Source organism: Corvus cornix, chromosome 1, assembly GCF_000738735.6.
Source record: "Corvus cornix cornix isolate S_Up_H32 chromosome 1, ASM73873v5, whole genome shotgun sequence".
Taxonomy (NCBI): Eukaryota; Metazoa; Chordata; class Aves; order Passeriformes; family Corvidae; genus Corvus; species Corvus cornix.
The window spans coordinates 16,559,598-16,586,100 of NC_046332.1; the positions used below are offsets into that span (position 1 = coordinate 16,559,598).

The 26,503-nt window shown below is 59.3% G+C and overlaps 1 protein-coding gene across 1 annotated transcript in view; it reads right to left on the reverse strand.

The window, feature by feature from the left end:
- Positions 1–668: 668 nt before the first annotated feature.
- Positions 669–26,503, reverse strand: part of PDE2A (phosphodiesterase 2A) — a 41,393-nt gene continuing 15,558 nt past the window's right edge. Inside the window, exons 2-31 of the mRNA XM_039557005.1 lie at positions 23,511–23,562; positions 12,634–12,723; positions 11,987–12,075; positions 11,396–11,505; positions 10,892–10,947; positions 10,751–10,810; positions 10,492–10,651; positions 10,352–10,404; positions 9,789–9,863; positions 9,637–9,678; positions 9,482–9,550; positions 9,232–9,362; positions 8,992–9,103; positions 8,868–8,907; positions 8,344–8,407; positions 8,173–8,251; positions 7,912–8,089; positions 6,989–7,101; positions 6,659–6,736; positions 6,334–6,456; positions 6,039–6,109; positions 5,525–5,647; positions 5,334–5,421; positions 5,168–5,215; positions 4,986–5,060; positions 4,729–4,828; positions 4,386–4,498; positions 4,084–4,122; positions 3,836–3,942; positions 669–3,626 (exon numbers count right to left, since the gene is read on the reverse strand). Of these exons, the coding sequence (XP_039412939.1) occupies positions 3,401–3,626; positions 3,836–3,942; positions 4,084–4,122; positions 4,386–4,498; positions 4,729–4,828; positions 4,986–5,060; positions 5,168–5,215; positions 5,334–5,421; positions 5,525–5,647; positions 6,039–6,109; positions 6,334–6,456; positions 6,659–6,736; positions 6,989–7,101; positions 7,912–8,089; positions 8,173–8,251; positions 8,344–8,407; positions 8,868–8,907; positions 8,992–9,103; positions 9,232–9,362; positions 9,482–9,550; positions 9,637–9,678; positions 9,789–9,863; positions 10,352–10,404; positions 10,492–10,651; positions 10,751–10,810; positions 10,892–10,947; positions 11,396–11,505; positions 11,987–12,075; positions 12,634–12,723; positions 23,511–23,562 (2,764 nt within the window). The 3' untranslated portion in view covers positions 669–3,400. The remainder of the gene's footprint in view (positions 3,627–3,835; positions 3,943–4,083; positions 4,123–4,385; positions 4,499–4,728; positions 4,829–4,985; positions 5,061–5,167; positions 5,216–5,333; positions 5,422–5,524; positions 5,648–6,038; positions 6,110–6,333; positions 6,457–6,658; positions 6,737–6,988; positions 7,102–7,911; positions 8,090–8,172; positions 8,252–8,343; positions 8,408–8,867; positions 8,908–8,991; positions 9,104–9,231; positions 9,363–9,481; positions 9,551–9,636; positions 9,679–9,788; positions 9,864–10,351; positions 10,405–10,491; positions 10,652–10,750; positions 10,811–10,891; positions 10,948–11,395; positions 11,506–11,986; positions 12,076–12,633; positions 12,724–23,510; positions 23,563–26,503) is intronic.

A 26,503-nucleotide genomic window follows, 5' to 3' on the forward strand; every position in this document is an offset into this window, starting at 1 on the left:
TTGGGCTGGGATAAAAGTGCTGCATTGATCTCGGATAATAAATTGCTCCCTAGCAGGACGGCAGGAATGAAAAACCACGGCCCTGATGCAAGGATGATGGGCAGACTACAGGGTACCCTCTGGGGCTGTGCAAGGATGGCCATGGGAGCCAGAGGAGCAGCTGGATTCTTCCCCAGTCCCAGCGCAGGCACAGAGGGGTCCCAACACAGGCCTCATCCTGCATCCCAGCCCAGGATCCCACTGCAGTCCCAGCCCAAGCTGGATCCTGCCCCAGGCCTAGCTCCCCCTGCTGCCAGGCTGGATGGGTCCCAGCATGGTTCCTGTCCAGGCATGGGGGGTCCCAACTTGGCAGATGGGGATGGAAAGAGCATCCCAGGGTATTGGAGCATCCTGGGATTCTGAACCACTTCAGGATGGAACAGGGCACAGGGAGGGGACCAGAGCAGCTGGAGGAGCTGGAGCACTCAGAGGGGATCAGTGAATCCTGGGGCATTGGAGCATTCCATGGGAGTGGAACATCCAGGGAGAGGCTGGAACTTCCTGAGGGGTCACAGCTACACAGCCCACCTGGATTCCACCCCGCCCCCCCCCCCCCCCGAGGGTGATTTGTGGGTTCCTAAGTCTTAATTGGATCTCCCCAGTCCCCAACAAGGCCACCCACCAACCTGTCACAGGGAGGTTGACATATGAAATTTATTTAGGAAAACCAAAACCCACCAAAAAAAGAGAAATAATAATAAAGGAGGAGGAGGAGGAGGAGAAACAGTAGGGGAAGGAGGAGGAAGAGGAAGAGGAGAAGGAGGAGGAAGAGGAGAAGGAGAATAAGAAAAGCTGGAGGAGGAAAGGAAGAAAGAGAAGTCATCTCCTCCTCAGGCTCCATTGGAGTCCAGAACAACCAGTGCCGCAAGACAGAAGGACAGAAAAGCTGGAGGAGGTTTGCACACCCACACACGCCTGTGCACACTTGTGGGTGAGCTGGGCTGGGTGCCAGCTGCACTCCCCAGTATCCAGAGGGGTATATACAGGGGCAGGAGCTAGGAAAGCATTGACTACCTACACACACCAGCAGCAGGGGCTGGAAAAGTGGGATACGGCTGGGAAATGGGCATCCCTGTGTGCCCCCATCATGGTGTAGTACCCAGGATGCAGAACCCAAGTGCAGGACACCCCCGCATCTATCAGATGGAGAGATCCCTGCATCGTCAGGCATCCCTGGGATGCAGGGACTCTCTTTGAACAGTTGTACCTACTGGCACGTTGGTGCCAGCGCTGTGCCAGCATCACAACAGGGATGGAGCTGCTATCCTCTTGCAGCTTGGGGGTTTGCTGCCTTCTGGGACCATCCCTACCCCCTATGGCAGTGTGGGGAGGGGGAAAAAGGCTTAAGGGGCTCTTGGAGGAAAAGCCATGGGCCAACAGACAGACTCAGTCACCAGGTGGGTCCCACCAGGGTTCAGACAAAGCATCTCACTAAAGGCATCTCCGAGTAGGTAAGGCAGAAGGAATTCAGGTCACTTCATCCACGTGGAGCAGCTCAGCATTGGGGTCTCCCATTGCTCCTGCAGAGAGATGCTCCAGGTATCCTAAGAACATAGGCAAGTCATGCTAACAGACTAGCCGAGGAGTGAAGCAGCCACACAGCAGGAGGGACCTGCTGTGGCACCATTTGGGATAGTGCCATGGGATACTGCAGAGGAGTGGGGATGGGGCGGCAAATGGCCCCATGTCCACTCTTGATCCCAATGTGACCAACACCAATGCCAGCAGTGCCAGAATTTTCCCATGCTGCTCCCATCGCCTTTTCCTGCTGTGGTGGTGGACTCATTCAGCTCCCATAAGCTGGATGATGCAGCCTGGGGGCTCAGTGCACCCTAATCCCTCAAGGCTGAGCATCCACCCTCAGCCCCAGCTCCCTCTTCAGCTCTGCCCCAGCAGGGTGAGCTGCTCACCGCAGTTCCCCTGCTCATGGGTGTTTCAAGTGGCTTTGGTTGGGGTGACAGAGGCCTGGGTTACACACAGCTGGTCGGACCCTGGAGGCTGGTGGAGCCCCTGGGACTGAGGGGGTCCATATGGGTTGGGTTGTGGGACTGGAGAGACCACAGGAAGGCCAGCAGGGTCCATGCACAGTGGTCTGTAGGACAGGAGGAACCAGAGGAGAGCATTGGGGTCCATGCATGGTGGTCTGCATGACCAGAAAAACCACAGGAGATGGTGGGGTGCATGCGTGGCAGTCAGGACAAGAAGGGAGTGGTGGAAGACCACCAGGATCCATGCATGACCAGATCAACCATGGTAGACCAACAGCATCCATGCATGGTGCCAAGTAGGACCGGAGGGACCACGGGAAAATGGCAGGGTCCATGCATGGTGGTCTGCAGGACCAGAGGGATCCCAAAATGTTGGCAGGATCCATGCAACAGAAGTTGGTGTGGCAGGAGTTGTGAAGCCACTGTGAGCTAGGGATGTTCACAACACGGTCACCAGGGAAGCTGCTTGCAGTGAGGAGGCTCCCAGGTGGCCACCTCAGAGGAACACCTACATAGTGAGGACACAGCAAGGACACAAATGGGACCAGATGGACCCCCTCTGGAGCACAGCCTCCCCTGTGCATGCAAACCACCAGCAGGACCCCACAGCCTTGGCATGTGTAGCCCTTGCAGGGGACGTGGTTGTGTGGTTGCATGAGACTGGGCTGTGTGAGAGATATGAGCCCTTCCATGGGTGAGTGGGTCCAGGGGTCCTAGGGAGGTGGGGCTTTTAGCCAACAGATGCTCAGCAGCTGCTGGGAAGAGGCTGGAGCTGGTTCTCTAGTGTGGAACCCAGCAGGGGATGCAGGCCATGGCCATCCCACTCTGGTGTCTCTTCCTTCCTCCAGCTGGAGCCAACCTTCTTCCGTGGACCTGATCCGTGGCCCATGGCAACACCCCCCATATGCTCTACAGCCACCCCCCAGCTCTCCCACTGACCCTCGCCATCCACTGCCCACACCATCCCCCTCTGTCCTGCTCACCCACGCACACCCATGTCATGGTGACCGACCCCTCTAGGGGTGCTTCCACCAAGGACATCATTCCTATTGTCACCCCATGGGGACAGGACCTGCAGTCTTAAGGCAGCTTAAAGCACATCCATCCCCCAGCCCCACTGTGTCCCTTGGTGCTCCCAGCCACGAAGGCAGTGTCCCACTGGGTGGACAGGACACGTGAACACCTGCCCTGGAGGGCGGAGACAGTCACCCAGTGGTGGGGAAGGACTGGTGGTGGGTGCTGGCAGCACACAGCCCTTGCCGTGGTAGTCCAGAGTCACTGATATTCCCCCAAACCTCCTCCCATTGGCTGGGGGATGAGGCTTGGGGATGCTCCCGGCCCAGCCATGGCTGTGGCCCCCCCCATTGCCTCCATCACTCGGCCTCAGCCTCAGGGGGCTGCCCTGCCTCAGGTTCCAGGCAGCCATTGAGCTGGGGGTCAGGGGCCTGTGGGTCATATTCCTCATCCAGAAAGTCCAGGGAGTTGTTACTGGGCAACCCCCGGATGGTGAATTTGTGGGAGACCTTGGTCCACTGCTCCCGGTTGCTGGCCACCCGCTCGTAGAGCTCCGCTGCCTTGGGGAAGAGGTCCTGCAGCAATCTGGGGAGTGGGGGATGCACTCCATCAGCACAGGGCTGCACCCCCTTACTTCAGTGCAACCCCCTTAGTTGAGTGCAACCCCATCCCCACTGCTTGGAATCCCCCCAACACCTGCAAAACCCCCCCACACACAGCACCCCCATCCCACCCTTACAGAGGTGGGGGTGGCAGGGGGTCCTCCCCACCCCAGCACCAGCACTGGGGCTCACTTGTAGATGGGCATGGCAATGTGCTCCATGAAGCTGATCTGCAGCTCAGGGATGTAGGCTTTCTCCCGGTCCATCATCTCCAGCGGGCTGTTCCCCATGGCTTTCTCCTGTATGGATGGTGAGGGGGGTCACTGCCAGTAGCACTTCCTCCCATTCCCAGGCAAGACCTCTCTGCTCACTGCCCATGCCCCCCATCCCATTGGTGCCTTGAGCATTGGCCAAGCCCAACCCTGCCAGCTGGTACCTACCAGGTCACCCTGGGAGAAGAATTCTTTGTAGATCAGCTCCTGCAAGAGACAGGCATCAGCAAGGGCAGTGCAGCCTGGGATGATCCCCCATCCCTCCTGCCCTCCAGACCCCTCCCCATGGCTCTGAGTCAAGCAGGGACATGGTCCTGGCATGGAGGGACTGCTGCATGGTCCAGGGTCCTGCATGGAGGGACCTCCTCCATGAGGAGCTGGTGTGTCCCTAGTGCCTGGGGACATGCAGGTAGCCTGGGCAGGTTGTGAGATGGCATTCAGGGGGTTTAGCTCCATGGTGTGGCACTCACTGCAATCTTCCTGGTGGTCTTCCAGCCCTTGGTCTGGTCAGAGAGGTCACAGGAGGTCATGAGCAGGCAGAGCAGCAGGCTGCGGTGCTGTTTGTTCTTGGGGTCATATCCCACTGTGGGCAGAGTGTGGGGCAGAGGTTGGGATGGGGAGCTCAGGACAGAGCTCCATAGCCCCCATCATGCCACACATGAGGACTCTGGGGACAGCCAGGACCTGCTGTGTCATGTCCCAGCCCTTATCACCCCCAACATTGGAACCACCTGTGCCACCTCCCAGCCTTGGTGGGATGAGTTCCTACCACCCCTCAAATCCCAATCCCCATCTCCATCCCAGGAGCTTCACCTTCTGCCATCTTCTGGAGATCCTTGAAGATGCGGAGGTGGTGGGCCAGGTCAGTGGCCAAGATGATGTCCCTCATCAAGTCCAGCATGCGCTGGTAGTCCTGTGGGCAAGTCAGCTGCCATGACCAGCTCTGTGCCCCTGCCAGCTCCCACATCCCCTAGGATCCAGGGATGGGGGGCAGGGGGTCTGGCAAGAATGCAGGGGCTCAGCATGGGCAGGGGGTGGCCTGAGAGGGGTGTTAAAGGTGGGGGGCTCACCTTTCGGGAGAAGTGGTCAAAGATGTTGCAGCCTTGGCTGTTGAGGATAGCAATGGCTTGGGCAAAGTGATGCCTCTGTGAGAGAAGCCAGGACCATGAAAGCAGGCAGGGAGCAGGCAGGGATGCTGCCATGCAGCCAGAACCCAGGACAGATGGGCAGTGAGAGATCTGGGGGATCTTACCTCCATGACAGAGCCCTCTGAACTGTAGAGTGCAGCCAGGACCGATTTCTGCAAGGTAGAGAAGCCGGAATGATGGAGCTATGGGGGTGAAGACCCCCACAGCTCTGTCCCTGTCCCCATACCCCCCCTTCCCCCTTGCCCCATCCCAGCTCTGGGCTCGGCTCACCGAGGCCACCTGAAAGGAGTTATTGGTGCCTCTGTGGTCCAGGTCGTGGCACATGCAGGAGATGAAGAGGGCAAAGATCTCGATGTCTCTGCGGAGGGGGAGGAGGGAAACTGAGGCAGGCAGGAGAGCAGGGAGCACCCCAGCCAGGACAGGGGATGGAGAACAGGGACAGGGATAGTGCCTGGCCTTACTCCAGGTAGTTAACGAGCTCCAGGTTCTTGTAGAGCAGGTAGCAGAAGTGGGAGACAGAGAAGGCGTGCATCCAGTTGTGGTAGGGAGGGTCACGGTACCCCTTCTTCACCATCAGGCAGAACCTGGACAGAGGGGCAAAGCCATGCAGGGAGGTCTCACCCCACAGGGACCTCCACCTGGCCAGGTGTCCACCAGGCAGCCACCGGGATGGAGATGAAGGTGAGGATGGGATGGGGAAGGGTTGGGAATGAGCTAGGGGAGAGGGATGGGGACAGGGAAGGTGGACAGTCATCTGGATGGGGATGAGGATAGAGACAGGGATGAGGATATGGACAGGGGACAGAGAAGGTGGATAGTGATGAGGATGTGGATGGGGACAGGGAAGGAGACGGAGGGGATGGGGAAGAAGAAGGAAATGGGGAAGAAGAAGGAAATGGGGAAGGTGGATAGTGATGTGGATGGGGATGGAGATGAAGATGGGGACAGGGATAGTGGACAGGGATGGGAACTCACCTAGTGAGCGTCTGACGGTCCATCTTGTAGTTGTTGATGAAATTCATGTCCTGCAGCATGCTCAGGATGGCCTGCAGAGGGGACAGAGTGGGTGGCAGGGAGTGACAATGCCCAGTAAGTTTCCCCGCGAGACAACCCTGCCCCTGCCCAGCAGGACGATGCCCAGGGGTGCAGCCACATCCCTTCACCCCAACACCCCAGCACCCCAGCATTGGGGTATATGACCTGACCAAGGCCAGGCAGGGGATGGTGGCAGTTGTCCACTGCTGTTGACAGTTGTCCCCATGGTCCTCACCATAGAGGTGTCATCCTCGGGCAGCGAGCGTGGCGTGTAGGTGAAGCTGGCAAAGTTGGGGTCAATGGTGGACACGGGCTGGATGCCCTCACTCAGCAGTTTGGTGTACTCATCATCTGACACCTGCAGGAGCCGTAGCCAGGGGCCCACACTGTGACCAGGTGCCCAGGTGTTCCAAAGGCCACATGAACCACAGTGAGAGCAAAGAGCCCTGGGGTATCACCACCACCCAACTGTGCAACCACCTCAGGGTAAAGTGTGGGTGCACCATGCTGGCAGTGAGGGTCCCACCCCTGTCCCCATCCCTGTCCTCATGCTACCTCACCTTCATGTGGTACATCATCATCTCGTTGGCCAGGTGGCTTCGGTACTGTGCCTCATTCACCTTCTTGTACAGCAGGGACTGTGGGGCAGGATCAGGTTATGGAAGTGCTGGGGGTGGGCAGACACCCTCCAGCAGCCCCAAGCTCACCCTGGCACCACAGCACATTCTTATGCCCATGAATTCCCTTCCCATCCTATGGCCACCACTTGTCCCCAAGGAATGGGGACCCCACACACACATCCCCCCATCCCCATTCCTCTGTGCTGTGGCAGAGTTGGGACCCCACCTTGTGTGTGACCCCCTCCAAGTAGAGGATCCCCCAGCACATACATGGGCGATGCTGATGCCGCAGTAGATGGAGAAGGCAGTGGCCAGGTCCTCGTCAAACTTGCTGAACCAAGGGCCATTGATCTTGTTGACCAGCTCCGCCACCCCAATGACCTCTGGAGCAGAGGAGGGACACCAGGGGTATCAGGCCCTTGTTTTGGGTACAGGGTCATGTCTGTGTGCTGAGGACAGCACAGTGTCCATGGGCTTAGGGCAGGGTTGTGCCCAAGTAGCAGGGACAGTGCTGTTCCTGTGGGTTGGGGACAGGATGACAGCCACATTCTGGGGGCAGTGTTGTGCCCAGGGGCTGGGACAGGCTCATGCCCAGGGACAATATTGTGCTCAGGTGTTGGCAGACAGGATCATGCCCAGATGCAGGGTACATGATCATGCCCATGTGCCCATGGGCTGGGACAGAATCATGGCCATGGGCTGGGAGACAGTGCTGAGTGTCTGCGGGGGCACATGATCACACCCAGGAACTGTGCCCTTGTGCCAGGAGACACAAGGGCTAGGACAGGACCATGCCCACATTCATGGGACAGAATGGTGCCCTGATGCTGGGGACAGGACTGTGACCATGGGATTGGGACAGGGTCATGCCCATGTGCTGCGGCAGTGTTCTGCCTACAGGCTGGGGACAGAATGGTGCCCATGGGCTGGGGACAGAACAGTGCCTGTGGGCTGGGGACAGAATGGTGTTCACATGCTGGGGACAGTGTTGTGCCCACAGACTGAGCCAGGACTGTGCCCCTTGAACAGGATTCGTGCCCACAGGTGAGGGATGATGCTGTGCCTGTGACTGCATGCTGGGGACAGTGTCATGTCCACATGATGAGTGACCAAACCACCACATGCTGACTGAGGCACCTCCTGGGCCAGACCTGTGCCCCCCTCTTCCCAGTGTGCCTCCCTCACCCCCTCACCCTGGCTCTCATTCTTGATGGGGAAGCAAAGGATGTTGCGGGTGCGGAAGCCGGTGCTGTCATCCACCCCACGGTAGAAGAGCGGGTGCGAGTAGGCATCCTTGATGTTCAGGATCTTGCCGGTGGTGGCCACGTGCCCGGCAATGCCCTGGTCTGCCGGAATGCGGATCTCATAGCTCTGCGGGCAGGGGAAGAAGATCACCAGCAAGGCCTGGGGGGAGGGACACAACCCCAGGCCCCCCAACTCCATCCTGTGCTCACCTCGTCATCCACCACTCCACCATCGAACACCTTGGCCACCAGCTCATGGCTGAGCCGGTCCAGCAGGAACACAGAGCATCTGCAAGACACACCACTGCCATTCACACCCACAGGCCAGCTCAGTGTCCCCCCCGTGCCCCCTCACCTGTGTGCCCCACCACCACCACTCACATCTCAGCATTGCTGAGGTTCCGGGCCTCCGTAATGATCTCCTGCAGCAGGACGGAGACATCATCTGCAGGGGAAGCAGTGAAGGGTCAGGGACCCCCAGCCGGGCAGCACTGCTCCCTCATCCCCCACTCATGCAATGAAAGGGGGGGAGCTTTAGCTCAGGGCCCTGGCAGGAGGTCTGGGTGGCACAGAGGGATGGGGGCTGTGTGGGGCATGTGCACGTGTGAGCAGCACATACGTGCGTTCAGCAGTGCACACACGCAGCTGCACGTGTGCACACACGTTTCTAAGAGCTCTGTGGTCATGCCACATGCATGCCTGCATGCAGCCATGCAGCATCAGTGCGTGTCAGGTTCTGTGCCAGCTCATATCACCCTTCTGTGACCATTCCCCAACAAAGGGACAAGGTTCTCCCTGGCTGGGGACAGAGACCCCAGTGCCACCACCCTCTGGGGCTGGGGCAGGGGTTGGTCATCCATTCCCCATTCCACTCCCTCACCATGGGTGCTCTCCCATGCACCTACCCAAGTGGGTGAAGAGGTTCTTGGCCACCTGCAGCAGGGCCTGAGGGGACAGAGAGGATGTCATCAGTGACTAGTGCAAGATGGGGCACACACATGCATGTGACACAGCCCTACACATGCTCACCTGGCACTCACACTTGAGCTTCTGCTCCTTCTGGAAGGCCAGGGTGCTAGTGAGCACCGTGGAGGTGTAGCAGAAGCAGTGCTGGATCTTGTGCTCATCCGTGTCTGTGTAGCTGGCGGGGGCACACCTCAGTTCTCTGTCCCTATTGGTCCCCCCCTTTCTCCACAGCGACAATGCTCCAGCACCCCAAAAGTGAGGGAGTGCAGCCCCACAGAGAGTCCCAGCCAAAATGCTGCTCACCTCTCCCCACTCAGTTTGTTGAAGGCGCAGGCCAGTGCCACCACCTGGGAGGTGGCCCGGCTAATGACAGGGACACAGAGCATGGAGGTGACCTCGCAGCCCAACATGCTGCTCAGCTGCTTGTGCTCCTCCTGCAGGGAGAGGCGAGATGGGGCTGGAACCAGCACGCCTGGCCTCCCCAGGAAGCCCCATGGGACATTGGGGTGACACCCATGTCCCCAGTTGTGGGAGGGACACAGCTAGTACCCACCTCACTGATGTCCTTCAAGGTGATGGGCTTCTTATCCTCCACCACCTGCCCCAGGCGCCCAAAGGTGAGCTGCGGGGAGAGGGGACATGTTAGCGTGTGGCACCCATTGCCCACCCCCCTGACATCCCAACCCCTCACCACTCCCCCCTGCTCACGGAAAAGCTGATTTCCTCATCCAGGACACGGTCCCCCACCACCTGGAAGAGATGGGGAGAAGGGGGTGCCCATGAGGATGACGCCATGTCAGGGGGTGTCATGTAATCCTCTGTGGGGGTCAGGCTTGGGGGACTAGCCTGGTGGCACCTACCTGGCAGAAGAGCTGGTGGTTGTCCTCAGAGACGAGCAGGAGGCAGCAGCACAGAGACTGAGTTTCCTGCTTCAGCTGAGGAGTAAGGGGATGGTCAGCACCCCAGCCTGCCCCAAGCACTCCCCAGGTAGGATCCAGCCCCTCCTCTGCTTCCCTGTGCCCAGGGCACCCACACATGCCACAGGGAACCAGGTGCCCCTCTCCAGAACCTCCTTCCTGTGACCGAGCAGGTTCACACTGGAGGCTACTGATGGCAAGGGCAAGGCTGTTCACTCTGGACACTACTGAGGGTCGTACTGAGGTACAGAATGATAGAGAGCAGGAGAGAAACCTGTACGTTCTCTCACAGAGTTTTTGTGGTGAGGGTGAGGGTTAACTCTGGAGACTATTGATGGTTGTTACAAGGCTGCTCACTCTGGTCACTACAGATGACTGCACAGCTGATGCTTGAGGCTTTACTCAGTTTTGGGGGATTTTCTTGTTTAGAAATAAAATGGGGCTCTCTGGTGTGTCCTGGGGCTGGGGGCAGATGGGGGTAGGGGGCTGGTGGAGCAACTACTCACATAGTTGATGACCTTGAGCTGCAGCGAGGCGGCATCCAGGTCATACAGCTCACCTGTACAAGGGTGGCAGTGCTGTGAGGGGCTGAGCATGGTTTCACCCTGTCCACACCCCCCACCCTTCCCAGTGTCCCTCCACTCACCACAGAGCTGTAGGATCTTGCAGTCCAGGTCACTATAGCTGCTGTCAGGTGCCTTCTCGGGCTTGGCCAGAGAGGTCTGGGAGGAGCTGGTGGAGAGGCTGACCTGGGGCCAAGGCTGCAACTTCTGCAGGGCTTGCAGGCGTCGGAATGCCACCAGGGCCTGCAAGATGGAGCAGAAGGGACAAGGAACAGCAGGGCTTGGGGAAAGGGTGGTAGGTCCCCAGGTGGCAGGTCCCACAGTTCAGAAGGACTCACTCACATGTCTCTCTAACGCACGCAGGCTCTGCTCATCAGAGTCGCTCAGCTGGCCGCAGTGTACCTGGAGCAGGAGTGATGTTAGGACCCCCAAGTCCAGGCCCTCTCCCTTGCCCCAGAGCCTTGCCCATGTTCCTGCACTCACCAGGATGACGCATACCACGGCCCCACTGTTCTTGTCCACCAGCGGGATGATGAGCACTACAAGCGAGAGAGTGTCGGTCCCAGGTGGGCCCCAGGGGCAGCCCGGAACTGTGGAACTCAGCTCTTGGGGTGCATGTCTATTATGTCCTGATGTGTCATGACCCACCCACCCAGCCATCTATCCAGCTTCCCATCCATCCATTATCCATCTGCCCACCTCCATGCTTACTTGTTCCTGAGAGCACCCCTCAGTCCCAGTGCCCACCTGTCCCTCATGCCTCCATCCTGCTTCCACCCACCTGTCTGTGCATCCATCACTCACCCACATGCTGTTGTCTCAGCCACTGCCTCTGACCACCCATGAACCATCCATCCATCCATCCATCCACTCATCCATCTTCTCACACCTCCATTCCCACCTCTATCCCTCCACCTACCTACCACCCAGCCCTATGCCCATACCCCCATATATGTCCCCCAAGACCACCCTTCCCACAGCTCCCACCTTGTGTGCCAGGGGCCAGGGGCGCTGCCAGGGGTCCCAGGTGCTGGCCAGGGAGCTCAGCAGGGAGCAGCCCCCCACATTCCAGCCGCTTCTGCTTCTGCACAGCATCCCTGTGGGGACAGGGATACTTTTGAGCATCCGTTGGGGAGGGCACCTGGGAAGGAAAACCCCCAGGAAGGGGCAACCCCCGGGGCGGAGACACCCACGGGATGAGGACAGGCTCAAGGACTGTGCAGCACATGTGCATACTTGTGTCCCTGCACAGGCAGAGCCCCTATTCACATGTGTGTCCCTGCACACATGCACAGCCCCTGGGCATAAACGTGTGTCTTCCTGTACACACACAGCCCCTGTGCCAGCATGTGTGTCCCTGTACATACACACAGCCCCTGTGCACATGTGTGCACATCCAGGATGAAGATGAGGATGGGAAGGGAAAGGGGACTGGCACATGGATGGAGATGGAATGAGGATGGAGATGTGGAGAGGGATGGGAAGCCTCCTGCCTTCCATGTACATGTCTGTTCATGGACACCAGCCAAGCCACACGCATGTGCCCACGCCCAGGGCTGGGGAGGTGGCCAAGCTCACCTGAGCTTCCCGTTGGACGGCAGCTCATGGGGGGGGTCATCGCAGAGCAGCCGTGTGTCCCCATCCAGCAGGTAGATATAGACGTGCTCCTGGAGGAGGGGGCAGCACATGCGTGTGTGCAGACATGCGTGCACAGCCACACGTGCATAAACACCTGCACACCCACATTTGCACATCCACACATTCACAAATACACCCCTGCGCACACACAGAGTCACACACAGATGTGCACACTCACCTACACAAGTGTGCACCACTCACACCCAGCCATGGCCAGGGGCCCCATGGAATGGCACTGGCACAATGTCCAGCCACCACCAGCACCAGGGTCACCAGGATCAGAGCCACCAGCACCCCCAGGGCCACCAGCACCCTGGGGCCACCAGGAGCACCAGGGCCACCACAGCACCCTGGTGGTGACAGGTGGCCCATATAGGGGGAGAATTCTGCAGTGGGTTGGGGATAAGGAGACCCTGCCCCAGACAGAACCCCAGCATCAACCAGCAGAGAATCCACCCTCCAGTCCCTCCAGGGCTCCCCCCAACCCAGGGGGTCTCAGAAACCCCACAACTCCCACCCGCCCAGGAGGATGCTCTGCTCCCCATTCCTCCCAGCCCCCTGGGGGATGCAGATGCACCCCCACCTACCACAGCAGGCAGCAGGGTGACAAGGGCATGGCGGAGGGCATCACGCAGGGTGGTGGCATCAAGCGCAGCGCCCAGGCTCAGCAGAGCATCCTGCAGAGTGAGAAGAGCAGAACAGGGGGTCTCTGGGGGCCAATACCATGTGGAGGGGCACCGAGGCACCACTCTCCCTTACCCCTGCCACAGCACAGGTCCTCCTGCCACCAGACCCCTTGCAGTGGCCTCCAGACTGCCTGGTGCCTTTTTTGGGGCCAAACCCTCCTGTTTTGGTCAGCATCCATCATGTGGGGAGGTGGAAAGGGAGAGGAGGCTTTGGCACTGAGCCACAGATAAAAGCTTATCTGAGGATTACAACCCCGTGGTGGGACAGAGGTGTTGGAATGGACACATGGAAAATCCGGGGGCACAGTGGGCTCTGTGGTGCAACTCTCCCAGCCCTGCTCCTGCCTCCAGCCCTTGTCTGGGAGAGTGGGATAAGGATGATGTTATGACAGAAATAGTAGATGCTCCAAATCAGACACTGCATGATGGCGTTGGGATTTGCTCTTCCTCTGGTCCCAGCTTTGCCAGGTGGCTCCAGGCTCCATTCCTGATAACCAGACCTAGGGGCTGTCATGCACCCCAAGACCCCATCCAGGACAGCAGCCCCATGCAGGGCCATGCCACCTACCCACCCAGGGAGCATACTCAGCCATGGGGCCAGATCCAAGTGGCACTGGGAGTGTGGCTGGCGGTGAGGGTGCTTCCAGCTGAAGACATCGGCACTGAATGTTATTCCAACAGGGCCGCATCTCCAGTCACTTACTCACACTGGAGACACATGCACTGTAGAATACAGCCAGGCCTCAGCCAGGTGGCTGTCCTGCCATCCCTCTGTCCCACCAGATCCTCCACAGTGGCCCCCCTGGGGCAGGGGAAGATGGGGCAGAGCCTGAATGGGTCCCTTGGGTCTGCTTGGGGCATCAAATGCCAGTGGCATTCTTGGTGTGGGGACAGTCAGGTGGCAGCTGGACATGGGTGGAGGCTTTAATAGGGCTGGGAATACGGCTCCATCCCTGACACAGTGAGGGGAAACCTGCAGGAGCTAAAAGAAGATATTCCCAAGACAAGGACACAGCAGCAGAAGCTGGCAGGATGGTTTGCAGCCTAGGAAGAAGGTAGGGAGAGTGAGGGTGGGCTGAGAAGGACATCACACTCATTCCACTTGTCCCGCTCATCCCACTAAACTGCTTCTCCCACTCATCCTGCTCATCCCACTCAGCCTATTCACTATATTAATCCAGTTCATCCAACTCATCCCATTTGATGGCTCATTCCACTCAGCTGCTTGTCCCACTCATCCTGCACATCCCACTCATCCCACTCACCTTGCTTGTTCCATTCATCCAGCTCAGCCCACTCATCCCACTCAATGGCTCATCCCATTCAATGGCTTGTCCCACTCCTTCCACTTGTCCCACCCATGCTGCATATCCCACTTGCTCATCCCACTAATTCCATTTGTCTCACTCGTCCCACTCCCAGTCCAGATCCTCCAGCCCAGAGCAGAGGTTTACCCCAACACCCTCGCTCCCTGTCACCCTCTGTCCCTCAGCCCTGGGGATGCTGCAGACCCACACTGGGGGCTCTGCTGGGACACAGCCAGGGCCCAGAGCCAGCACAGCCAGCGCCACCACCATAGCTATATCCCAGTTATTGCCATAAACAGCCTTTCCCTTTTCTGTGGAGTCACCAGTGTCCTACTCCCAGCAATCCACACCATCCAGGCACTACCTCAGTTTGGGTGGGGGCTCCTCCAGATCCATCTCTACTCCGCAGATGTTGGGGTGTTTGGATGAGGCTGCATTGGCACATGCATCCCCAGCACCAGTGGAGAGATGAAACAATCAGCCACCTGCTCTGCATCCCAGCTTCCATGGAGGGCAGAGCTATGGTAACACTTCCCAAGTGGGCACAGCGGGTTAATTAACTTCGCTGAAACAGGAGGAAACACTGAGGGATTGCAATTCCCCGCTCCTGGAGCAAAGTCCAACACCCTTATCCCAGGTGCTGCACACCCAGCAGCTCTGGAGGGAAATGCTGCCTGGAGATGGGCATGGAGAGAAGGCTTTGGGGACAGATCCAAGGACAGGGTGTGGGCAGGGGATACAGCATGGCATCACTGACAGCCCCAGGAGCTGAGGATGCTGCTCCTGTAGAGCAGGTGAACAGCACCCTGTCCCTGTCCTGTCCCCATGGTGCGCACACGTGGCCCTGTGGGACTCCCACCCGGGGACTGTTGTCACCTTTTCTCTGGCCTGAGAGGACAGGGATACTGGTCTCACCCTGCTGGACTCCTGAGCTGACAGGGTGACTCATGGGACCTCAATGCTGGCCAGCACCCCACGGTGCAGTGCAACACCAGAGCCATATCTGCCTCAATATTCCCACTGAAGCTGGTGGAAGATTAATGACACCATTCATCTTCTTAGAGTAAGGATTTGTCTCTGCTCCAACATGGACCCCCCCACTCTAGCAAAGCCAAATCCTGCCACAGGCCAGCCTCCAGAGTACTGCCTGCTCTCTCCCTCATGGAAAATGGCCCTTTTATTTTTCCCTGCTATTTTTTCCCCTCATTTCCCCTTTGGATAGCTGCAGCAGCATCCTGTCCCCAGACATGTGGTGGTGAGGACCCCCAGCACAGGCTCCCCGGCCCCCATCCCAGGCTTCCACAGATGCTGCTGGGATGTAAAAGCAGCTTTTTCTACCAGAGGAAATGACCAGCAGTGAAAACATGACTTTTTTCAAGAGGATCAGCCACATCTGTCCCCTGCCTCCCCCTCACCAGCTGTGGAAGCTTGGTTAGTCCCCCTTGGCACCCTCAGTTCTCCGGATGTTTATGAAATAGAGAAATCCCATCCTGGCCAGCTTCCTCTCCAGAAAGGTTCATTTTACACCTGCCATGTGGAGGGTGGGGGCCTGGAGGGGGAGGACACTGACCTCACAGGGTCTCAGGTCTCTGAGCTTGCACCCCTTCTCCTGGCCTTGCTCCTGGGAGATGAATGGAGGCCCCCCAAGGGTGAGGAGGAGGCCCTGGCAGAAGGCAGAGGCTGGATCCAGTGCAGTGAAGCACCCACTGGGAAGCTCAGCCCTGTTGAGGGTACCTGGAACTTGGGGTCTCTCTCTGGGTGGGGACACACCTAGGCACTCGGCAAGAAGAGTTTGCATTAGGCAGAGCTCAAAACCAGGACCTGCCACCCACTGGATTCCTCTTTAACCATGGGAAAACAGGCACAGAGAGCCAGGCAGAAATACCTGGTGCCTGGGAGCATCCTGCTCCCGGAGGAGCGCTGAGCAGGGCTGCAGGACCGTCACCCTGCCTTGCAAGGGGATGCTGGGCTGGGGAGGCCCCAGATGGATCTTGCCGGTGCTGCCAGAGCACCCATGGGTGCTGATTCTGCAGAGGGATGCTGGCAGCAGCCCAGGCTTCTGTGGCAGACTCCTGCCACAACCCTCCCCAAGGAACCTCGAGGAAATGAATCATCTCCCTGCCGAGCTTCCATCCCAGCTTTGCTGTAAAAATTCCAAGTAAATGATCTGCCAGAGGTGACCCCTTGAGCTTGAGGCACCCATGACGCAGTGAGCCCTCAGAGCTCACTCGGCTCCTGCCCTCCAATGGGACTTTATCCATCTGGGAACGCAAGGAAAATGAGCCCAATTAATTTCGGCAGTGGATTAGTCTATTAGCCCCTGCCTGAGCAATCACCTTTGGGATGGAGCTGGACATCGCTCCATCTGGACAACTTCACCCCCAGTTGTGGGCCCCAAATCAAATTAGAGCATTTGAGATGCTGAGTGCGCAGGTCTCGGTGCCTGTGGGCAGCACATCCCAGTACCCAAACCCCATGCAGATCCTTCCCAATGGATTTTCCAGGCTCAGGTTGCAAAGGGATTGGGATGCTTGGGAGTGCAGAACACATCAAGGAGGGGTCTGGGGCAGAGCAAAGGACCCCCCTGCAGCCCATCTCACCAGCCCCTATATCTCTCACAGGGGGTTTACAGAATTCAAGGACAGAGGAGCTGCTCCCCAGGGAATTCCCTACGGAGCAGAGCCCTGGATGAGGAGGGTGACCATGTGGTCACCTCATTGCAAGGCTGAGAGCCAGGGCTGGGGGCTTAGGGCTCCCTCCCACTGTGGACTCTTCAGATAGGATGCATTTTTAGCCACTAGCCTCTGGATCTTGTTACATCTGACGGGCGAAAAGCAAAATCCCATTTGGATTCCTGGGAGGCAGACTACCTCACAGCCCCTCACCACTCCCTGTGTCCCACCCACAGGGTGCCTGGGTATGTGTCACTGTCCAAGGGTTCCCTGCCTGCCCCAACCCTGCAGGCAGAGACACCCACCCCCTCTCCCATGCCCCAGCTCTGCCTTTTCCTAGCCCTTTCCCCTTTCCAGGGGAGGTGATGGGGAAACTTCCTCCCCTCTGGCCTCCCCTTCAAGGTGGAAGATGATGCTCCCGGACCCCCTTTTGCCCCCACCCATCACACCCAGAGTTGTTTCCAAGTGCATGGGGACAGATGTCCCTGCCTTTGTCACCTCTCCAATGCATGGCTGCAGGGTGACAGCACCACGGGGAGCAGCTGATCCCCCTAGGCCCCCCAAGCTGAGCCACAGCTGCCAGCAAACACCCAGCCTGCGCCCGCGCCGCCCTGCCCAAGCATTTGCCGAGCAATCTGGCAGCGTTAAAAATATCCCAAAATATCCCTGAGCCGTGATTCATCCTCCTCTCCCACCTCCAGCAAAGCCGAGCCCCCCCAGCCCCACTCCCCTCCTGGGGGGCTGCTCCCCCCGGCAGCTCGGCCTCGTGCTCCGGCCGTGGCGGTTAAATATAGCCAAGCTCTGGCGGTGTGTTGGCAACGCAGGGCTGACAACAAGCGGGCAGGGCCAGGCAGGACCAGGCAGGGCCAGGCAGGAGATCACCAGCTTCTGACACTGGGGTGTGAGGGGCGAAACTGAGCTACAGAGCAGGGAAGTGACTCCTGAAGGCAGCAGGTTACAGCTTTGCTGTCACCAGCTGTACTATGGGCAGAGTGACACTGCTAAAGCCCTGTCACCCTCTCCCTGTCCCTGGCACTGCTCCTTCTGCCAGGCCCAAAGCCACCGTTTCCCAGGGAATCCTCTCCATAGAGCTGGGGAAATAGAGGCAGCACCCTTGTTCCCACCCCCGCAGGAGCATCCCTGATACCCTTCAGCTCTGCCATGGGCTGAGTGACACTGACACCCCGTCACCCTGTCCTTGTTGCCCCCCACACTGCTCCCAGCTCCTTCCCTCTGCCCCGCAGCCACAATTCCCCAGGGAATCCTCTCCGTAGGGGTGAGAAAACAGAGGAAGTATCCCTAATCCCCCAAAGCAGCACCCCTGATAACCCTCCAGCAGTGTCCCTGGAGCAAGGTCCAGGGCAACAGAGGATGGAGGGATAGATGGAGGGTAGAGCTGGCAGCTCTGCCCAACTCCAGCCGGGAAGCCATCCATCCATTTCCTCCCAGCACCGCTCTCAGTCCCAAATTACATTGCTTTAATCTAATCAGGCAGCAACAACCTGTAACACGGTAGCTCCTTAATTACCTCATCTTTTCCAGGGGGATAATGAGGGCAAACGGGAAGGAAACACTTCTGGGATATTTCTTGTCTCCTCATGGTCGTTTGCCTGGGGTTCTGTTGCAATGTATGGATGGGAAGCAAGGGCTGGGGTGCAGGACTCCGTCATGGAGACACCCTGGCACCCAGCGATCCAGGCTGAGGCTTCCAAGGGCTGGAGGATGCAAGTCTGTGGAATCAGCCATCCCAAAAAAGCACGCAAGGAGCCCTGTATGCCTGTGCCTACCTCAGTTTCCCTTTCTGTGGAGGTTCCTTACCTCAGTTTCCCCACCTGCAAAGGGACATGGTTGTGCAAGATCTGCTTAGGATGGCACTAGAGTTTAGTCCAGGTAGAATGAGCCATGCTGAGCCCAGTGTCTCCCCGGAGCTCAGTGCATCCCTCACCCCATCCTCCTCCTCCTCACCCATACATCAGCCTCACTGGAGCCTGGCATGCTCACACTGCACAGGGCATTTGCACAGACCCTTTGCACGTGGAGTTTCTACAGCCCGGAACCAGGCAGATGCCACTCCCTGAGGACCCCGCACATTCTGAGTGGAATGTTTTGCTGAACCAAGCAAATTTCCCAAACTCTGGCAGCTCACAAGCCCTTAGGGTGCTCCTTGTCTGTCCCCCCACATCCTGGCCTGGCCTCCTGGGGCCAAGAGAACAGGGCCAGAGTCAAGGTTGCTTCCTGTTGATGTCCCTTTGTTGGGCAGGACAAATCGGGACAGCAGCCACACTCCTCAAGGATTTCCGTCCCCAGAACATCGTGGCCTTCTTGGAACAGCCGGCTCGGCCACTAGCCTAATGATCTGTCACTAATTTGTCACTAATTAGTTCACTGTTCTAAGAAAGAAGGTGGTGAGGACTGGGCATCTCACTGTCACTTGTCTCTAACCCATGTCAGAGAGGGGACATATGGACCATCCTACAGCAGCTGCAGGGAAACTGCTCAATGTTTAGGAGAATCCCTGGTATGCGGGTGCCTTCACCCCAAAGGACAGAGACATCCTGGCACCCAGCTGGCACTATGCCTTGGGTGCTGACACTGGCAGTGCTGGGAGGGAGCTGGTATGATGTGCATTCCTGGGACATGGCATTGGTGCAAAAATTTCCCTGGCACACAGGCCCCTTCCCATCCACACTGGCCACCTGGCTGGGTTTCCAGGACTTTCCTAGATGTTTTCTGGTGGATTAGCCATGCAGGAGTCTCCGTGCCTGGCTCTACTTGGGAGCATCATGTCAAAGCTCTGGGGATGGAGCCAGAGAGGGGCTCGGGGACATCTAGGTTCCATGGGGAGATAGGAATCAGTGGGATGGGAAGGGAGATGCAGCGTTCCCCCATCCATTCCTGCATCCCCTCCTGGTATGGCTGGCACTAATGGGATCTGCACAGTGATTAGGGACCTCATTTATCAGCCTCTGATGGGATCTGGGAAAATTGAATTCCTGGCCATCTGCAGCTGGGGAGGAATTCGATTTGGGGCAGAGCTCCGGAGCAGGGTGTGGGGGGCTGAAGGCTGGCAGAGCTGCCCCCCCCCCCCCAGGGGGTTCCACTCTGTCTATACAGGGACTGCTCTTATTTTCTATGTCTAAGAGGGTTCGGTGGTGGGATGCAGCTCTTAATTGCCGTGAAGGGGTCTAGGAATTGTGGGGGTCTCGCTACTCAGATGGGGAAATTGAGGCACAGCCAGGAAAAGCCCAAAGCCCATGACATGTAGGAAAGGATCACAGTGCTGGTGTTTAATGGGTCAGCACCCAGCCAGGGGTCTGGCCTCCAACCCCCCCTTGTCTATCGGGGGTCCCAAAGCTGTGGCCAGGGCATCCAAAGGTGCCGAACAACCTGCATCTGCCAGAGCCGGGCCAGGAGCAGTGATCTGTCCTGCACCACGAGGAGGGAGACCCGGGAGCTAGCTCTGCTCCCTGGCATTTTCCACCCCACAGCTCCCTTGGGCAGGTCCCCACCATCCTCCCCCCCACATCCATGGAGTGGCCAGGGTGGGGATGCAGTGGGATTCAGCTGCAAAGGTCCCAGGCCAGTCCCCAGATCCATGGACTCAGCTCCCAGAGGGTCACCCTTCAGACCCAGGCTTGCAGGGGATCCCAGTCCATCACCTCCCTGCCAAATATCACAGCTCGACTCCAAAAAGCCAAGGTCACCCAAGGGGCCTATCCCAGTCAGAGGGAAGATGCATGTCATCCTGTAACAGGAGCATCCTGATCGCAGCTTTTCACTGCCCAGGGTGCAGCAGGACTAACCCCCTCCAATTCCTTCTGCTTGGGGTGCAGCAGGAACACCTCTATCCCAGCTCCCCTGCCTGGGGTGCAGCAGGGCACTTCCACCTCAGACGTCCCTTCCTGGGTGATGTCATGGGGCATGAGAGCTCTGGAACCTATATCCCAAACCCCACTGCCCCTCAAAAATCAGCACCAGGGCACTGCAGTGCCAGCACAGGCTGATTCCACACCCGCAAGCAGTCACTCCTTGAGACACCCACACCTATGGCCTGTGGGGACCACCTGGCTGGGAAACACTGGGGTGTTTTCCTCCCACCCATCCCAGTTTGGGGGTCTTGCTCTACCCCCCAGCCCTGCTGAGGGTGGGAGGAAGCCAGCCCTGCCGCATGTAATGGAAAGAAGCCGCCACAGCCCTTTCCTCCCCTTTATTGCCCTGCTGATATGTTTGTGTCCGCCAGAGGAAACACAAGGACAAACGCCTGCATACGCATGTCCCCTCACTGCCCTCAACGGGTCCTCAGCCCACTGAACATGGCCGGTCCCACATGGGGGGAAACTGAAGCAGGAGCAGCCCCACGATGCTGGCTGAGGCTCCCTGATCCATGGCAGGTCACTAAAGGTGTCCGAGTGTAGTCCCTCACAGCCCCCTCGCAACCCCTGGGGACAGCGGCAGCCCCCAACCCCTCCTGCTTCTCCAGGCTGTGAACATGTATCAATTAGGGTTTGATTCATGATCCAGTCTGCAGGTAATTGCATTGGAGCTGGTGGCAGGGAGGGAGAGGAGGAACAGACATTCTCAGTCTCACCCCACTACAGGGTGTTGGGAGGTAATAACACCCCAAGCCCTATATATATCCTATACGCCCTCCCAGGCTCAGGGATGGGAGTTCCAGATGCAGTCAGCGCTCAGGACACCAATGGGGACTGGGGTCCAGTGGTATTTTGTGGGGGATAAGCTGTTCCTCACTCACCCTGTGCTGGAGAAGGGACAGGATCCATACCCACCACTCACTTCTCATACATCCTGGGTCATATCCCACTGCCACTGTGGCCTCACACACCAGGGACAGCTAGGAATGCATCTCTGCCCCACCATGCGATCCATTCCTCCTCCTCGGTGCCACTGGGTTAAAACCAGTCTGCCCACCACCACCCCATCTGTGTGGGTTTTGTACTCCCCAGGCTGGAAGTTGTGGCTCCCTTGCCCCCACACCCCCAGATCCCCTCAGGGGGTTGTGTCCAGGGTTCAGAGCCTGCCCAGCTGCCAGCACCTAGGTCAGGCCCAGCTGGGTTCTGGGGGCTGGGACTGAGAGGGATCACAGGGAACCCCATATCACTGCATTGGGCAGTGAGGAGTCTCACATCCCAGCCCCAAGCTGAATGATAGTTCTGATGTCCTCAAGCCACCACCTTCCCATCCGGAAGGGGAGGGGGGGCTCATTTCCCCCCCCACCCGGGGCACGCTGGCCCTGCTCAGCTCCTTTCTCTCCGTCAGCAGCTTTCGGCAATTTCCCAGACAGCGTTTCCTTCCCTTCGTTTCCCAGCTTGAATCTCCGGGTCCTCGCTCCTGTCTTGAAGCCGCTGCCCCCTGGAGCTCCCCAAGCCCCCCAAGTAGCTGTACCCCCAGGGGGACCAAGGCCACGCTTCTCACACCCAGAACCATCAGCACACCAGTCAGAGATCCATCCAGGCGAACAGACAGTCGCAAGAGGGGAAGAACCCCCCTCAAGTCATCCCCTCCCCAAATTTGGGTGTGCTCGAAGGCGCAGGAGCAGGAAGGACCAAGTGTTTCCCCACCCACATACTGGGATGCAGCTTCCATCTCCCTAAAATGTGCAGTTGGTGCAAGGAGGGTGGGGGGCTCAGAGCTGGGTCCTGCTGGGGGCTCCCTCCTTCCCAGCACCCCCACCCCGAGGTCTGGCCGCAGGATGGAATACACAGCCGAGCTCTTGGGGGTCCCACCGCCAGCGGGGCAAGGGGACACAGGGAAGGGGGAGCTCCAACTGCCCCAGACAAACAGAACCCCAGACACTCCCAAGCACATCGCACCCCCAAACGCCCCAGGACAGAATGGACCCCCAGCCCGAGGCCACCGGTCCCCCGGGACCCCCTGGGTACCCCTTTCCCGGGGTCGCTCACAGTGTCCTGGAGAGTCCCCATAGCGCGGCCCGGCTCCTGGGGCGGCTGCGGGAGGGCGTGGGGGTCCCCCCGGGACCGGGCCGACCCCCCTCCCTCCCGGTCCAGCCCATTTCCTCCCGGGATCCCGCCGGGATCTGCACGCCCCCAACCCGCTGCCTCCTTCCTACGTGAAACCCAGCGTGTCCTCAAGCCTCGGGTGGGGGGGCACCGTCGTCCCCACCCCGGGAGCCCCATTCGTGCTTCAGTTTCCCTGTCGGGTTCTCCCCGTGGGGTTCAGAGCCCCCCACCGAAAAGGAGGAGACAAGCGGGTGCAAACGTGCTCGGGAAAGCCCCCTCCACCCCTGGTGCGGGAAGGGATGGGGAGTCCAGCAACCCCCGGTCCCATCGCCCCCTACCCCTTACAGCGCCGAGCACGGCGAGTCGGGAGCGCCGGCTCCCAACCCTGCCCCACAGCATAAACACGGGGACCCCCACCACCCCCGGGACCGAGTGGGAAGGGAGGCCGTGGGAATGGGGGTCCCGGGTGGGAGAGGAGGTGGGTCGCGTGTCGTGGTTTGGGAGGGGAGGAGGGTTGAGGGTCCCGGGTGGGAGGAGATGGCTTGGGGTGGAGGTCCCCAGAAGCAGGGCACGTGAATCGGGTGTCCCAGGTGCAGCGGACGTAGGTCGGGGGTCCCGGGTAGGAGCGGAGGCGAGTCTGAGTTCCCGGGAGGGAGGGGAGGTGGGTTGAGGGTCCCAGGTGAAACGGGATATAGCTGGGATGGGGGTCCCGAATGGGAGGGGACGCGGTTGGGGCTGGAAATCCGGGTTGAGAAGAGAAGGGTCCCGAGTGAGAGGGGGGTGCGGGGGACCCCTCGGGGTGGAGGTCCCGACGTCCCTACCTGTAGCGCCTCGGGGCCGGGAGCGGCGTCCCCCGCCCGCAGGAACCCGCGGCTGAAAAAGCGAAGGAGCGCGATGAGGAGCCGTGGCACCATCCCGGCACCATCCCGGCACCATCCCGGTCCCGCGCACCCGCGCACCGCCCGCGGGCTGCGTGCACGCCCCCGTCGCGACACGCCCCGTCACGATACGTCCGATCATGACACGCCCCGCACCTGCTGTGCGGGGCAGCGGCTCCGCGGGGTTCTAAGAAGCGAGGATGGGCGGGGGAGTGTGGGGTGGCGAGGGGGTCGGACATCACTCTCCAATATGAGGTGGGGGTCCCCGGCGTGGGGCGGGGGTCGAGAGGGTGGTCTCGATGTGGGAAGTGAGTTGGGATATCACTCCCCGGTATGGGGTCGGGGTGGGAGTTCCAGTGTGGGGTGGTGAAGGGGGAACCCGGGGTGGGGAGGGGGTGCCCATGTGGGGAAAGGATCAGGGCATGGCTCCCCAGTTTGGGTGGCCTCGCTCTGGGGCGCGGGGCTGGCAGTGCTCTCCTATGGGGCAGGTACCGGGTGTGCCCTCACGGGTCTGGCATCTGGGGGACAACAATCCCCCTCCTTGTTAAACCCTCCCCTCGTGGGGATCGGGCCAGGAGTTGCCCCCTTGCCCCTTCTCCCTTCTGGGGCGTGTCTCACCTCCCAATCCGCTCTCCCACCCCGTGCAGTCTCCAGATAAAGAGACCTCTGCCTCCTTAAAGGCTGCGCCTCACGTTTGGGTTGGGACGGTCTTCCCCTCATCCTCCCTGATGGGGGGGGCCGAAATCTCACCCCGTCCCTTGCCCGTGGGTAATTCTGATGCAGGGCTCAGTACAGAAAGCCTTCCCTGCCCCCATCCCGTAGGATACTGAAGGGGTCCTACCCAACATTCCTCTCTTGGATAGCGAGGGATGCCTATCTCGGGGACCCCTGATAGGGTCTGTTCGTCCCTACCCTCCTATAACCCCCCACTGCCCTCAGTGAGGAGTGACACCTCCTCCCTTCCCCCCCATTCCCCCCCTTCCCCCCCACCAGAGGCAAGTACCAGGATTTGGGGATGCTGCCCATACCCCAGAGGCCCCAGGGAATCCGCATGGAGGATCGACGTGCTCAGCCGTCACACGATGGCCACATGTCACGCGGTGAGAGGGACACCGGCAGCGCGACAATCTCCATCCCTCCCCCTCCTCCTCCTCCTCTGGGCAGAGGAGGAAATTCTGGTCTGGGGGAAGATGGCCTGCTCTTCCTCCACATCCCGGGACTCGCCTGTCCCCAGGCACTCCCGTGTCCCTGCACCCCTGTATCCTTGCTCCTCCATGTCCCTGTGTCCCACTCCCCTGTACTCAGGCACTACCGTGTCCCTGTACCTCTGTGTCCCTGTCCCCAGGGTGCTCTTCAGGGACAGGATGCTCTAGGGTTTGGCTGGTGGCTCGTAAGGACTCGACCTTCTTGCATTGTCTCGAAACCCTCGTTAGGACAAGTCGTGACAAGGAAATGCCACCTCGAGGCGGGGGCCAAGCAGGGGAGGGTTTAGAGACACTCTGCATGCTGCGCCCTCCATCTCGCTCCCTGAATCCCGACCCCCCGGATGCTGGACCGGGCGTCCCGGAGGTCAGGGTGGCCAGTGGAGCCGCGGGGCCATCTAGTGGCCAAAGCCACCGGGGCCCCCCGGGTGGCTTGTGCCGGCCACCCTGCCACAGCAGCCCCGGCGTCAGGGTGGTCCTGCCCCTGGGGGTGACATAGGGCGACGGGCATCTCTCCCCGGGGTGGCACAGGATCATGAATACCTCAAACCAGTGCAGCCCCCCCAGGGCAGCTTCTCACAGTGCCCATCGTCCTGACTAGAACACCACCAGAGCCGCCAGATCCCCAAGATCAGGGCATGGAATCCCCCGCTATGGGTTCACCCTGCTGCAGGGACCAAGTGTCACCCCAGCCTGGACAGGTCCTGCTGGCACGGATGCAGGTCCGGGGGTCCATGAATAAAGTAGATGCCCGGTAGGAATAGCAGATTCCCAGTGGGGCCGGCAGTGGGAACACCCCAAGGAGCCGAGTGTTGGCAGGATCCATGACAAACCTGGCACATTCCTGTCACCAGAGCCACCCACGGAGCAGCTCACAGCCAGCATAGCTGCCCAGGGAACACAAAGCCATTGCTGGGCACAAGGACACAGCACGGAGCTGTCCCCAGTGCTCGCCCCAGGGGTGCCTGGGGGCAGGGAGTGGGACAAAGGGGTGCAGGGATACAAGAGCTGCAGGGACATGGAGGGGGCTGGGAGCAGGTGGTGGCACACAGGGGTATAGGCACAAAAGCCTGGTGACAGACAGTGAGACACAGGTACAGGGACACAGGGAAAAGGGACACGGGTGCAGGGACATCGGGGTGGAGGGACACGGGCGCAGGGACACAGGAGCACGTGGAGACAGGGGAGTGGGACACGGGTGCAGGGACACACGGGTGCAGGGACTTGAGCTGCAGTACTGCCATTGCATCCATGCATCACTGCTCATCTCCCAGTCAGGTTGTTAATGACCCGGGGTAATTATGAGCTGCCCCCTGGCTCTTCTGTGCACCCCAGGAATGGCATCCCTTGGATGGGAACATCGCAGCAGTCAGATGGACACACACAGCCTCAGAACCAGGCCCTGGAGCTGCTGGGGAATAACTGTAGGTGCTGAGGAGAGGCAGCAGTGTGGGCTTCCCAGCCAGGCTTCCCATATTTCCATCCACTCTGTAGTTTTCCCTTGTTTCCAACCTGGGGTGGACCAATTGGTGCTGTGCATCCTGTCTCTTCCTGGGAACTTGGGGAGCAGTCACCCCGCATCCCATCTGGAGGGTGTCTGATAACATCAATGGGAGCAAAGTTCATGCAGGTGAGTAAATATTAACCCTTATTCCATGGTAATGGAATGTTCCACACCAAAGACACTGAGATAAACCCCACTCCAACTTTCCCCTGGGAGGTGCTGGCAGCAAA